Source organism: Perca flavescens, chromosome 6 (assembly GCF_004354835.1).
Source record: "Perca flavescens isolate YP-PL-M2 chromosome 6, PFLA_1.0, whole genome shotgun sequence".
Taxonomy (NCBI): domain Eukaryota; kingdom Metazoa; phylum Chordata; class Actinopteri; order Perciformes; family Percidae; genus Perca; species Perca flavescens.
Window position 1 is genome coordinate 15,033,615 of NC_041336.1, and position 14,690 is coordinate 15,048,304.

General features: G+C 39.8%; 1 protein-coding gene and 1 long non-coding RNA gene across 4 annotated transcripts; one reads left to right on the forward strand and one right to left on the reverse strand.

Annotated features, from left to right (window-relative positions):
- The first annotated feature begins 1,772 nt into the window (after positions 1–1,772).
- Positions 1,773–14,088, forward strand: lin28aa (lin-28 homolog Aa). 3 transcript variants are annotated; one of them, XM_028579986.1, is made up of 4 exons: positions 1,773–1,898; positions 2,781–2,953; positions 7,017–7,201; positions 9,692–14,088. In XM_028579986.1, the coding sequence occupies exons 1-4, from the start codon at positions 1,889–1,891 to the stop codon at positions 9,909–9,911; spliced, it is 588 nt and encodes a 195-aa protein (XP_028435787.1). In that variant the 5' UTR covers positions 1,773–1,888; the 3' UTR covers positions 9,912–14,088. The 3 variants fall into 3 exon arrangements, with proteins under 3 accessions (XP_028435787.1, XP_028435786.1, XP_028435788.1); XM_028579985.1 differs by lacking the exon at positions 1,773–1,898 and adding an exon at positions 2,076–2,279; XM_028579987.1 differs by lacking the exon at positions 1,773–1,898 and adding an exon at positions 2,400–2,591.
- Positions 2,592–3,379, reverse strand: LOC114556882 (uncharacterized). Its single transcript, XR_003692746.1, has 2 exons — positions 3,093–3,379; positions 2,592–2,980 (listed from the first exon to the last, which is right to left on the reverse strand). It is a non-coding gene; the product is annotated as an uncharacterized LOC114556882 (long non-coding RNA).
- Positions 14,089–14,690: the final 602 nt, after the last annotated feature.

Below are 14,690 nucleotides of genomic sequence, written 5' to 3' on the forward strand. Positions count from 1 at the left end.
AAAACATTAGCCTAATGGTTCCTATATGTTTCAAATTCCCTTACAAGTCTTACAAGTCTACAGTTGTTTCAGCAAACCTTTAGTTGGAGGTTCTGTTTCACAGTATACAATAATCCCTCTCCAGCCAAGATGTTGTTCATAAACTTTTTTTCTCAGATTTTTCCATCTTGCAACACCAGTCTACCATTTTAACGCATTATGGTGCATAGCTTTCTCAGATTTTTGCGGTGATCATTGATATCATTTGGTATAATATTTAATGCTGCCGATTATGTAAAAAATATATATATATATATATATATATATATATATATATATATATATATATATATATATATATATATATATATATATATGGTCCACAAGGGGTCGTTGTGGTATAGTTGTGATGAAATCGACAGGTCACCTCTGTACTTCGGCACATTTGGCGGAGTTGTGCTTCCATTCACCAAAAAAAATAAATAAATAAATAAACTGAATAGTCCTATAAAGTAATGTTCTAGTTAATAAGCACAGATAAATGTAGGCTAACTAATTCAATAGCATGTCCTCCCTCAGGTCGACAATAAGATAAACTTTTCCTTCAAACGTACAAATGTAAAAATTGTAAAATAAATGATTGGGCTTATCCTTCGAACTAATGCATTTAAAAAAAAAAAAAAATTCCTATTTATTTTATTATATTTTTCTCTTTTTGCTATTTTAGTTCTTTGTCAGCTGTAGCTATTGGTTTTTAAATTGTTATTTCGTTTTGCTTCATCATTATAAGACAATTAATTTAGCCTAGTTAATAAATAAAGAAATAAGGCTAATTAATAAAGTATAGACCTACCTTCTCATGGTTTCGGCGCTGCATGGACTCTTTCACTTTAAGCTTGGTTAAAAGTTCACTTTCCTGTCTTTGATTTATCCGTCATTCCACAAGGACACACGCGTCAACATCTTAACATGATGCGATCAATCACTATTGATCCGGGAATTCGTTTGCCCAGCTTGGCTTGTTTTCGTGCTGCCACCTTGGATTGTGGTCCGTTTAAAAAAAAAAAAATCTGTTCTGCATCCTTTTTTTGTTTGTTTAGGCTATAGTTCAAGTCCGCTTTTGTTTCCTTCTAGGTTATTTTAAACTCTCCACCTCGGTCGTTTGGAAAGTAAACACTTTCCAGCCCTACATGTTTAATCTGGATTACTATAGGCTACACACATTTCTTTGGCATATTAGGACAGCAGCTAACCAACTCGACATGACATGGAGTACAGCCGTATTTTCTTATAGGCCTACACTTGATCATAATAAAAACAGCGCTATTTAACAAAAAAAAAAACTTGCTTTTATAGACAACTTGATGTTTTTCAGGGTCCACCAGGTTTATTTCATTCCTATTGTTACCACATGCAAGAAGCTGCATGCACACATTTTAAAGGAGGTCAAATGAAATGTTATTTATTTAATTCTGCCTAGGTTAGTGTCATAACTCAAACCTTTTCTTGGATTGGGCATGGTCGTTTTAGAAATATCGGAATAAAAGCAGGTTTCACATGTTTTATACGCCTAGGCTACTAATTGGAAATTATCATAATTGGAAATTATTTAGCCTAAATCGCTGAATTTACTGCGAGTATAGAAGTCTGGATAGAAAGAGTATCATGATCATTTTTTTGTTAGAAGTGATTGGTCACTTCCCACATTTGGGCCCTTCTATCACACAATATGCATATCCTTGGGGACTATAATTGTGAATCACGTGGACATGACCGAGAGTGTGGTGGGGGGTTTGTTGGATGAGAAATGGTCATTTGTACTGACCAACAGAGCTGACCATTGCAGGAGAGAGCGAGCGGAAAACGCGTTTCAAGAAAGAAAGACACTGGATTAAACTGGCCCACAAACATGGCAGAAGGTATGTTGGGAGCTTTTAGGGGGAGTTATCTCTGGGTTTGGTTAAAGTGGTTTCTAAGGGGGTTGGGTGTTCTTGCATTGTTTTAGATGTTTTTTTTTAAGGGGGGGGGGGGGGGATTCAGTAAAAAATCCTGCCCGGTGACCCCCACCCCCCATTGTTTAGGGGGAATAGGTTGCCAGCCCCCTTTTGTTTACCTCCCTCTCCCGCTTTCCCTCTCGCTGCGCAGTTTCTGCTTTTCACAGCATTTTGCATGACAGTGGCAATCTGTGAGGATTACCCAGTTTGTGGGCTAAAAAAAAAAGGATACTGTAGCTTGGGTGCTAAATCTGACTCAAAGCAGAACTGAAGTCATGGGCTCCGTTTCTAACCAGGAATTCCCAGGTTGAGTAACAAAATAAACTGCATTTTCCTTCTTTTTTTTTTCGTTGCATGAGTTAATTAAGTTGTTTTCTGATGGGACTGTCTGATTGTAGTGGAGCATTTTAAGCCATTGTTCACACACGTGACGTGCAGTTCGTGTGTCTCTAGAACGCTCTTTAGAGATTCTGACATCCTGCACACCTCCAGGATCACTTATTTTGCACAAACTCGCGGAATATTAATTTAGAAAGAAGGTCGTGTGTTGCTCAGTTGCTTTATCGAAATAAGTGACGGTCTAATTTTAATCGAAATTAAGACAACAACACAGCCTCAGTATGTTACTCATTTTATTGATTCATATTGATTGATGATGTTGCAACGCCAGAGAAAGGAATAAAGTTTTTCGCGTTTTAAAACCTTGTTCAAATGCACTTTTGGGGAAACAGTGTCTGCGTTTTAAACATCAGCACACTAACAACAGTATGCTGATTTTCTTTTAATTACACACACTTTTCATTGCAGGAGTGTGTAAGACCGAGGAGGATGAGGGACCAAGCACCGAGGAGGATTCACAGTCTTTCCACGGGGTCGGCGTGTGTAAATGGTTCAATGTCCGCATGGGCTTCGGGTTCCTGTCCATGACCAACCGTGAGGGAGTGCCACTGGACGAGCCGGTTGATGTATTTGTCCATCAGGTAGGATGACTATGTCTATGGCTGAAACTGCAAATATCAATATAAAGAAACCCAGCACGTTACATATTAACACTGCAAAAAGTATCAACATAGCTTGGGCTGAAAACCTACTTTTCCTAAATCAAGTGAAATGTCTTACCAGGAAAAGTGAGACCATCCTACTTATTTCCAATAAAGCTTAATTAAATTTACGGTTTTTCATCCTGTATCTTCAAAAATGGTCAGCAATTACTCATTAGTCTTAGTAAAAAAACGTTACCAGAATAAAAATACCAGCTGCATTGGAAAATAACAAAACTAACATTCACTAAGCAGGCGTTTTGATAGGATATGTTTGATTAAAGTTCAAATAATAAGAGATATGTTTAACTGGGTTAGGTGGTTGGTTTTTTTTGCAGTGTGGTGGGTGTTTCTCTCTCAGGGGAACACGTGTTGCAGCCAGGGGAGAGCTCGGGGCCTCCCTCGTGTTTAAAAAAAAAAAAAAAAAAAAAAAAAAAAAAAAAAAAAGAGGGTATACTGATATAATGTGCTTGAGAAAGAAGTTTGGTCAGAGCTTACACACTTACATAGGCATCAATGCTTTTAAGGGGAGTATAGATCTGTGTGTGAGCTGCATGTAAACCGGTCTTTTAAGGAGAAGGAAATGTGTAATTGATCCTCTTCTGAAGCTATCTGATCAGTCGATATTTGTTCACTTTGTTTGGAATATGATGATATTGTCACATTTTGCCATTTATCATTGCATCTATTTACAAAGTGGAAGCTTTTAAAGTGAGTCATAAATGGTTTGACCTCAGTAAATGGACAAACTTGATCACTTATTAAGGTTAAAATTACACATGTCAGGCAATATTCATGAATCTGCCTTTTGTAATACTGTTTTCATTATACAACATGATTGCTTTACATATATTTATGTACAACTGCCTTGGCTATATTTCCGTGAGGACTATGGAAATTGTCATACTTGGATAAACTGTAGATGTAGTTTTACAGTTGGTGTTGTTCTGATCAAACACGGTTTTCATCCTTCACTTGAGGTTTTTAGTGTTTCTTTCTCAGACTGAAAAGATAAAAGAAAAGCTCTCAGTTCAACCAAAGCCTTCATTCACCTTCTTACAACTGGTGAAGTGGGAGGTAAAGAGGTGGGGCATGCATTTCCCTCCTACTTCTCATGTGAGTGAGAACCTCCGTTGCTGTCTGATAAGATAAAGGCTTAGCATGTGAATAAGGAGTCCCCACTGCTTATTCACCTCAAGGTTCCTGTCATAAAATGATTAAAGGCTCTTTGCTGTCTGCTCATCCCCCTGTGTGCGTGTGTGGCACTGTGTTACACTAGCTTTAGAGGAGAGGGGATCTCGGGGCTTGGTTTAGGTAAATGTCCTTGTCCTCACAGTGCCACCACTCTCCAGGGCCTTATGCTGTGGAGACATTTGTCTACCAAAGGGCAATTCCTTTTTTAGAGATTTAACTTAGCCAGTTTTCAGACTTGCAGCTCTTACTCATTTTGGTTTTTCAGTTGTCTGCTTTCTGCTTCTGATGATGCATATAGAGAGATAGCATTGTTCTGTGCAGCCGTTGCAACTGAAATATTGTTACACAGGAAATTGATGCCTGATTAATCATAATGCAAACCAAAACATGAGTTCAACTGGGGGTGGAAACTCAGTTTGGTAGAAGGAATGGGTGGTTTTACTAGAGGTAAAATGCCAACTGCCATTATATGCAGCTTGAAAATCCAATGTCCAAGCTTGTTTCTGTATGTCATGAAAACAAGTTGATTATTGCTCCAGATGCTTTAAAGGAACTCAAATTTGAGAGAGCGATAAGGTGTAATGCTCACCGCTTTACTGAAGCAATAACCTCACGCTGTGCTCTCAATTTATTCACAAGAAATGCGTAACCAATGACTTGGTTCCCTTTCTGTCACTAGAAAAGGTAGCGACGCGTGTGTCAATGATGGATGTATAAGGGTTATGGCAACGTAAAAGGACTCAGCCCTAAAATTAGTGGCCGTGTGTCAAGGAAAATTAACTCCCAGGGTCCACTGGCCTTTGTGCAGGTGGACAATAGAGCCATGCATCCGAATGAAGCACACCTCGGCCGTGACCGAGCCCCTCTTTGTCTCAGCAGCAGTCCTGCCATTGTCCCTCAGTGCTCTGATGTCTTTCTCTGCCTCACATGGCTTCCAGACACATTCTGGACAGAGTTTGCATTAGACCCCACTAATAACACCTCAACATCAGATCCTTGAAGTTAAAGGCCCCACCCTGATCTGTACCTGTATCTGCGTGTGTGAATACACTGATGTGGGCATGTGGCTGGTGAGGGTTCGTTATGGGGGTTGGGATGGTCACATATGGGAGAGGAAGTGGGTTAACGGTCACCAGGGCAGAGAGGCCTGATGGGATTGGGGCTCTGTGGACGTGTGTGTTGCCACTCAAATGTCATGGCTCACCAATTGTGTTGCTCAGAAGCTTGCAGCAGATGCTCAACTGTGAGTCACAGGATTAGTCAAGATGGTGCTTTTGTTATTTTTCATTGCAGAGGTAGCTTTCAGCTCACTAGAACGATTACTTATATCCTTTAATTGATAACCTGTTCTAAAGGACTCTACTGTTGGATTTGGTTTGAAGCAGACCCAAGACTTCCCTCATAACAAACCGTGTGCTTTGAGAAGCTCGGTCAAATCCGTGGTGGTCTTGGTGAATGCAGACTGCAGACGGTTGTTCATAATTAACAGATAAATGGGCCTCTACTCAAAAATAAAGAAAATGGGATTAATGTCTGTCAACCTACTACATCATAAATCTTTCTTCTTATGTCAACCGTCTGCTATAGTTGTGACAAGTTAATCTCACAGTCCCACCGAGGGAATTTTAGGAGAGGGGTTTCCCATGTTGTGTTAGCCAGTCTCTGGCTTTCATCTTTAAAACCGCACCACACCTTCCCTTCCCTTCATCATTGGTTTCTTTTCTTTGGAATCGGAAACATTTCAGGCAAGGCAAGTAGAAGAACCTCCTCAAAGCTTCAGGTGAACATAGTTTCATTGAATATGTAGCTAAGCAGGACGCTAAATTAGTGTTTACTCTCAACATATTCAAACCTTTCCGTCGGTGATTAATTAGCTAACACGCCTCTCCAATATTGCTGTTCATCAGACATTCTTCAATATGAAATCATGTTTCTTTCACAAAAAAAGATATCACATATTCAAGCACTGGTATCAAAGGGAGATATCAATCATTTGCGCTTTCCCTCAACTTTTATCTTCCACGCCAAACAACTATCCATGGAATGTCTCCGTGACCCCCAACCTCCCAGAGAAGCAATGCTGCCTTCTCACCCCACCCCCAACTACAGCACTAACCCCTGCATCCTGCAGTTTAGGGTTAGTGGTGGTCAGTGTGTTAGTGGAGCTTTGTAATGTGGGTGGGAAAAGGCATGGGGTGGGGGCAGCAGTGTGGAATGCTGTTCCTCTGGAGAGGGGGGGGATGGGTTGAAGGTTATCCTCGTCAGGTTTACCTCTCAAACACGGCAAAAAGACAATGCAGCATTACGACCACAGTGCCTTTTTAAGCAGGTCAGTATGTGTGCTACTCATCAGTAGAGTGGGAACAGCAAGCTTTGGAGTGCTTGTTTGTTTATCAGGTGAGACATAATGATGACCATAAATGCCTGATAAGTCCTATCGGGCTCTGATGGTATCACACAGTGAGTGTGGGTGGGGGTTGTTCTCAAGCGTCAACGTATCCACTGGTTCAATGTGGAGGTGATTTGGTTACTGGTTGTGCAATATGGCAGATTTTGAAAGACACATTTTCACTATATATCCCACTAACATTATGGTTCAATGTGGAGGTGATTTGGTTACTGGTTGTGCAATATGGCAGATTTTGAAAGACACATTTTCACTATATATCCCACTAACAATTATCTGCTGTATTTCTGTGATGGGGGGGGGAAAAGATTGAAACATTCACTCACCCCTTTGAGTCTTCCTGACATACCAATTAGTTTTCCAAAATTGATGCTGACTCCCCTTTTCTATGTCATCTTTCAGAGCAAGTTGCACATGGAGGGCTTCCGTAGCCTAAAGGAAGGTGAGGCAGTTGAGTTTACCTTCAAGAAGTCATCAAAGGGCCTGGAGTCGCAGAGAGTTACCGGACCAGACGGCATCCACTGTGTGGGCAGTGAAAGGAGACCCAAAGGCAAGAAGGTCCAGAAGCGACGTTTGAAGGGAGATAGGTAAGAAGGGATGATCTGGGGACGAGAAGAAAAAGCATTTAATGAATGCTAGCAGTGCAATTTTCTAAACCTGTAAAGAAAGACTTTTCAGTTAATCTAAAACCTAATTCAAAATGCATCCCCAAATTAATTGGAAAGCGGATGATTATGCACATTTACATTAGAGACCCTTAGAGGTTTTATTTCTCAGTAGTCCACAAACGGTCATTGTTGTGTCCAGTTTGGATCAGATATACAATGGTGTTTTAGTTTCTCCCCATTTTCCTTCCTCAACCCCAACCCCCACCTCCAACCCTAGCAAGGGTCACACCAGCAGGCTTGACGTGTGACCTGGATCAATAACTGTTTAAATCTGCTGGCCCCCAGTGAATTCACACCCACTGACACACTCCCTTCCTAAACCATCCTTTACCACCAATGTCAATCATTCCTCATTACCTTTTTTCTATAAAAAAAGTAGTTCTGAATTCAGGTCCTGTGAAAGTTACAAAAAAGCCACAAAAAACATAATGGTCAGCCTACAAATGTATTTTTTTATTTATGAAACATTTCTTCTGAAGATTCAAGGGTTCCATGCAAAGGCAACAGTGTCTGTCCAAGTGAAAGAAAGAAAAGCCAAGGAGGTCTTGATTTTTGGGTAATTCTTTGAATATCAATACAGCATAGGGTTAGAGGTGTATCAACATCACCCCCCCTGTCAGTTGTGATTAGAACCAGAGAGTAGTCAGTGTGAGAACAGAGATCATTACTGCCTCAAAGAGTCCTGGGAGGCCTGCTGTGGCTCAATAACTCTCCATAGACCACACTGATCCATGGATAAGATATCGTTCCCCTCTAGCATATCGTATTATGCAACACTGGATGGTGTTTCATGTATGATTGATTGATCAACCAATAGTCAGATATCATTGGGACAGGAGTAAGGAGTACATTCCAGTTTATAGTCCGGGCTCATGTTTTGCCACCAAAGTGTGTGTGTGTGTGTGTGTGTGTGTGTGTGTGTGTGTGTGTGTGTGTGTGTGTGTGTGTGTGTGTGTGTGTGTGTGTGTGTGTGTGTGTGTGTGTGTGTGTGTGTGTGTGTGTGTGTGTGTGTGTGTGTGTGTGTGTGTGTGTGTGTGTGTGTGTGTGTGTGTGTGTGTGTGTGTGTGTGTGTGTGTGTGTGTGTGTGTGTGTGTGTTCTCCATTTAATTGATAACAGATGTAAGAGCCCGGGCAAGGGGGTGAAAGGTCACTGTTGTCATGGCAACAGTGTATGAGTAAATGCAAGAGGGCTGGGATTGGATTGGGGGTTAGAGAACTGAGCAGAGGGCGGTGAGGGCAGGGTTCAGAGGTCATTACTGCAGCTTTTTTAGACAAAGAGACCACTTCCCCTTGCCTCCTGATGGATGCTGATGTAGGGAGCTTCTGTGATGTGAAGCTATATACCTTGACACCACCCCAACGGCCACACTGACCCCTCGGCAGCCGCCCTGTTGAAATGTCATCTGCTGCTACAATGGTGGCAGGGGGTCCGCAGTGGCACAGAGTGACTGCCCCACGCCCACCACCCATCTGTCTTCCGCCCCTGCACGCGTGGCCATTCTATAGATTATGTACAAACAGAGGTGTCTGATGGCACCCGTAATGGCTCCAGCTGACCCCTTATGGTGTTCATTTCTAAAGTTCAATGCCGATTTAAGCGATGTCTTACTTTGACACAATAGAGTCCAAGGGAAGCTATTGGCAGTGCCAAACTGGCAAGCTCTTCATGATACATTGAGATAATAAGTCATGGTGACCATACCAGGTCCATGGAAATATAGGAGCCCTGCCACTTCATTCTTGCAGTTAGTAGTAGTCCACTTCAATTGCAAAACCTTTCAGAAACTCCTGCTTGCTCAAAGGTTGCTAATGAGATGTAATACATTTTGGTTGTAATTTGTGACCATCTAAGAAACAATGACATGTTTTGAGATGTTCCAACCTGGCGTGCTCCTCCACAAAGCAATGTAGTGTGACCTGGAATGCCTGTGCAAGATTTGACTAAATGCAAACTGAAGTCATTCCAGGTGAAATGTTTCCATCTAGTGGCAAACAGGTGCAACTTAAAGTCCCCCTTCTCTCAAAAAAGTGCTTAGGTTATTGTTACTTCATTTGACTGTTTTACCTTCACTGTCCAGGATTGTGCATGAGTTTCGCACTATACGGATGTTTTCACATTCATCTGCTGAAGCAGGAAAGTTTATCTGTGGCTAATCTTAAATCAGAGTTAAAGATGTGCATGTACAAGCATGGTTTTGTGACCTCACAACTAGTTCATAAGCCAATCAGGGTTCAATATGCAACATGGCAACAGACCTTTCAGTGAGGTAGCACACGTCTTGCATCCAGTGGATAAAGTTTTGAAATTTGGGATTTTTCAATGAAGGTAAAGGAGTAGATGTGTACAAATTTTAATGGATCTTTTTTGAGCACACATTACATGTGACTAAATGCTCTCTGCTCTTGTAGGTGCTACAACTGCGGAGGCCTGGACCACCATGCTAAAGAGTGCAAGCTACCACCCCAGCCCAAGAAGTGCCATTTCTGCCAGAGCATCGACCACATGGTTGCCAACTGCCCAATCAAAGCACAACAGTCCTCACCAGGTTCTCAGGGAAAACCGTCCTCCTTGAAAGGTGACGAGGAGGAGCACAGCCTTTCGGCCCCGCCACCCGAGACCTCCGATTAAGCTATAAATTGGGCAACATTGACGCCGGGGAAGCACAGAGGCCAATCAAATTGCTTTGATGGAGAGACGGGACACATGGATCCCCTTCCACCTGTTGAAGCTGCTTTTGGAACTACCTCAGGTTAAAAAAAAAAAATTGCTGATGAAGAATGTTGCTAAAGTTTTGTTTGTTTTTAGTTGGTGTAACACTCAGGAATACGGCTGTATTATTGCACCGAGGACGCTTTCTAAATGTTTGAATCACTGCTGTTTTAAGAGGTTTGAGGTTGTAGTGAGCAATGCCATATGACGGATTATCTTGAGTTTTTGTAGACTGTTTTCTTTTATGTGAAGCTGTGCCCCTTCTGTGGGCATTATACCTCTTTTATTTTTGCGCAATACTCAGTGTGTTTAGTACTTTTGCTGCCTTACCATTAAGTCTTCTTCCTGACTGTTAAACCTCGCTATCCGACAAGGCAGAGACGTGACAGTTTGTACCTCTGTAATGAATGTTAGTTTGCATATCGCATGGGGAAGGGGAGGGTTTGTGAAAACATGGGACGGGTTTTAGGGTATAACTACAGGCAATGTATTGGCATTTGCCAATATTGCAATTGACCATCCAGTTTTCCTGGGGCCAAATGAATGTCAGACCATAAGTGGTTTCCAGCTTTTGGTCAGAGTTATCTTTCTTATTACATTATTTTCATCCAGCATTTTGCTGGCTGTCTAAAGGTACACGGTCTACCTCATTGTTTCATGTCTGCTACTAAACTCCTGTCATTCTAACCGCTGATGGTAAACCAAATAGAATGCAGCTTTGGAGATTGTGACTTAAATTGGGATTAAGTCAAATCCTTTTTGCACTACAGTATTTACACAGCATTGCCATTAGTTATAATAGACCCTATTAAAGAGTAACTTAACACTTCCTGAAAATGGTTAATGACAGTTTTGGAAAAAACGTGAGACATTTTGGAACACTTAGGTATGGGGAGAAGGTGTTTCCATAGCTGATGGACTAGACTGGCCATTAAAATCTCTTGAAACTCTGACCAGACCCCAGCTGGATGTGGTCAGTTGTACTTTAAGTCTTGCTTTGCGAGACGTAGCTCCACAGTGCTGTGGAATAAGGCCTGGGTACACCACGTTCTGGGATAGGAGGAAAAAAAAGCTCTGGGTTGTTTGCATTTCTTTAAACCAATCGCTATGGCCTTGGGCGGCGCTAAGTTCTGGATACAGCGACGATGCCACAGCATTGTCAAAATAGTCTCAGAAAGGAACTTGTTTTGGTGAAACATTTGCACCCTGCAAAAGTAAAAACCACATACAATATTAAAGTAATAGTTAACAGTTAATAGTAAACTGACAAAACAATAACATGAGCTATTTAAGTTAGCTGGATACATGGTTAAACGTAATTTGCTCTTCCCAATATATCGTTAGGTGTACTTTGTCCATTGCATTGTCCCCGCCATTCGGTCTTGAAACGTCCCAGTTAGATAGCAAATGGAGGAAAACAGTCTTTGTTAACCTTTAAAATCATTCACCAAAAGAACCAAGCAGACCTGCCTTATTGCACGATTAAAAATTTGCCATTTTCAGCGTGTTACGTTAGCTTGCTAGCTCAGAGGTTGTTCATGTTGTGAAGGGGCAACAGACTAGTTGTACTTAGGTGTGTGATGTAGCATGGCACTGCAGCTCCACGCTACATCACAGCTGCTCAGTGTGCCAAAAATCATATCACCACTATTTGGCATGGGTGTAGTTACTCGTTAAAGTCTCAATCAGAGAGGGCAGCAAAATACTGTTTTTTTTTTTCTTCAAGTTTCAACTTTTTTTGGGAGCTTAGTAAACTTTCCATCTATAGTATATACTCATTGTATTGGCTGCTGTGTAAGAATACTGCTGTTTTACAATTCCCTCAACTTGGATTTGATAGAATTCCAAACATATGATATATATGATATGATACTAAACTTAATACATCAATAAGATACTTGACCTGGACTGAGTTACTGAAGAGTCCAGCTAGCTCTCCTCTTGATACTTGAATAAAATGAGGCAGAATCAGACATGATGTTGCCAGTGGCAAGGCTGATGTTTTTGCTTATATCTAGTGTGATCCATGTCTAGGTTGTTCTTTAAGACATTACCTCCCTATAACCCTTAGTAGGGTAATAGTTCAGGAACACCAAGCCTGCACGGAGGAGCATGTAGAACTAGCTAGCTAATCAGTATTTTACTCCCGTTTTACAGGAGAAGCTGACATGACTTTTACACCCAATTAATATATATGTAAAATTATTCTAAAGCCTTTTAAAAAAAAAAAAAAAAAAATCATACTAATTTATTTTCATCCAAGAGTGCTGCCACTTATCCCTCTGCTCCAGTTGAAGCCTCTCAGCAAAGAATGTTCTAGTAGACCTCAAACAACTGCCAAATGTCATTCAAAGCTATATATGACTTGAGAATATAATTTGGGTAAGACATTTTTAACACAGTCACTCGTATTACTTTGTACATATATGCTTGTCATTGTCCTTAACAATAATTCACACAGTGTAACTAATATATTTCAACACACGAGTAACAATATACAGTTACATACTGTACAGGTACATAGTATTATGAGGACTGATGTAAACTGAGTTTTATTTCCTTTGCCTTTGTATTTTTTTATTCTTTATTTTTGTGCACAATGAGCCTTTCAGAAGAGAGGCCCATTGTTATTCCTATCTATGCCAAAACCAATGCAATGTTACTCTGCACTAATCATGTGTAAGATGCATTATTTTTTATATTCAGTTTAATCTCTCTTTGAATATATGTTCCATATTTTATATTGTATCTTTTTAGATTTTTATTTACTACAGTCAGTCGCTGGTTGGAAAAAACAACTCCACTCTTGGGCTCATCTCAGGAATTGCCAATCTGAAAACTCAGGGAATACTTCAGATTGATTGGAAGGAGTCAAGGAGTGTTTATTCAAAACAAAGTAGAGACTGCATAGGACAAAGATGCCAAGTAAAATGGGTTTGAGAATGTCTTGGCGCAGCAATTTCTAAAACTAAGATTGTGGCCCCAAAAAAAGCAATGACTACAAACGATGTGAAAAATTAAGATTCACAAGCTTTTTGACTCTTACACTTTGTCAACTTTCCATTCACCCACGGTGATGATGTTCTTTATATTTTCTCTTCTTTGACATAAATTAACATGATATGAAGAAATTTGTCCGCTATTATTGTATTTTTTTCCTCCTATAATCGTTGTAGATGGGGATGTAGTAGAATATTGTTAAAGGGATTGGGGCTAGTAGTATATAATCCAGGGTTGTCTCACCACAACACATAGCCAATACTTGGTGTTTTCAGACTATCAATGCTTAAGACAAAAAGAATGTGTCATGGATTACTTAACAAATACTGTTTCATAATTTGCTGTTACGTGGTGTTTGTATAAATTTAATAATTATTTAAAAAAAAAACTTGATAATTACACTCAGGATATGAAAGGATGGAAAGATTGTTCAAGCAAATGCTCTGATGAGATGGAATAGTTCACTTTTCTGTGTATTTTTTTATGTTGGATTTACCACTTAGGATATACTGTCACTGCAATCATAACACTTTCCCTCGATTTTAAAAGGGCACACACGGGACTTTTGTTATCAATCTCTGTAATGAACTTTCTTAAAAGTCCTTGAAACCACTGACTAACTGATCTGTTAAACTCTTAATTGGAATGTGACACCCACGATTTAGATACAGGTTGAATAAAAGTATTGTAATGTTTGCAACATTCTGCTGTACTTTAGCGATGTTTTCAAAGTATCATTTGGAAACTAAAGTCCATGAAAGACATTCTGATTGCAACAACCTTGAACATCCTAAGACTTGTAAGACTATGTGCTCAGGGCAACATTTGAGGCACATCAAAGCATTCTGCATCACAGTATGTGTGCTTTTCATGGTACAACTTGTTTGTGACCATCATCCATTTAATTGATGGTGGTGTGTCTTATCAGGTAAATGGCTTGAGCTACTTCCAAAAAAAATGTGCATTAATTACTGATGAATGTTTCAATGTTTACTGCCATAAAACTACATTTATCTTGATCCATCTTGATTTAATGGCTAGTTTGTCAATGATGAGCAGCATGTAGGCTTTTCAAAGTATTACTGTGATTATGTTTCTATATGTAAAGATCTGCTCCATTTCCTAGTAAATATTGTCAATATTCATGTCTTGAGTGCTTATTTCCTGCTCTTACAACAAAGATTGTAAACAACTAAAAATCTTGCATTCAAAATCTTAAGTAAATGTGTATGTATTATCAGCAACGTTTACTGTAGTATCAAAAGTAAAAGTACTCATCATGCACAATGGCTGCTTATAAAGAAGGATATACCAGCCAAATGGATGTCTGTAATACACACAATACAATAAATTAGTTTTTAATGCATATTTAAAAAGATGTTCATTAGAACTTGTAAGCAGAAGGTAGGCCTTAATACAAAGTGGTACATAGCATTTTAATGGTGTACAAAGTCAAAGGGGAGTTTATTTTAACTTTTCTATATAGTGTTGAGAAGTTTATTCTACAAGTCATACTTTAAATAGCTATACAACTTTAATGTAATAAAGGTAACGAGTACCTAACTTTCAAAAACTAGATGTAGTGGTGTAAAAAGTACAATATTGTAGTGCTGAGACTTAAAAAAATTAATTGGCAACTATTTTGATAGGCTAAGTCCTTTATCAAGCAAAACATGCCACATTAATATCATAAATGTG

What these genes read in the sequence shown, in the direction of transcription:
- lin28aa (XM_028579985.1), top strand. Translation starts at nt 2,249, where the DNA reads ATGGGCTCCGTTTCTAACCAGGAATTCCCAG. An exon ending in TTGATGTATTTGTCCATCAG is followed by an intron (nt 2,954 to 7,016) that starts GTAGGATGACTA and finishes GTCATCTTTCAG; the next exon opens with AGCAAGTTGCACATGGAGGG. An exon ending in CGACGTTTGAAGGGAGATAG is followed by an intron (nt 7,202 to 9,691) that starts GTAAGAAGGGAT and finishes CTGCTCTTGTAG; the next exon opens with GTGCTACAACTGCGGAGGCC.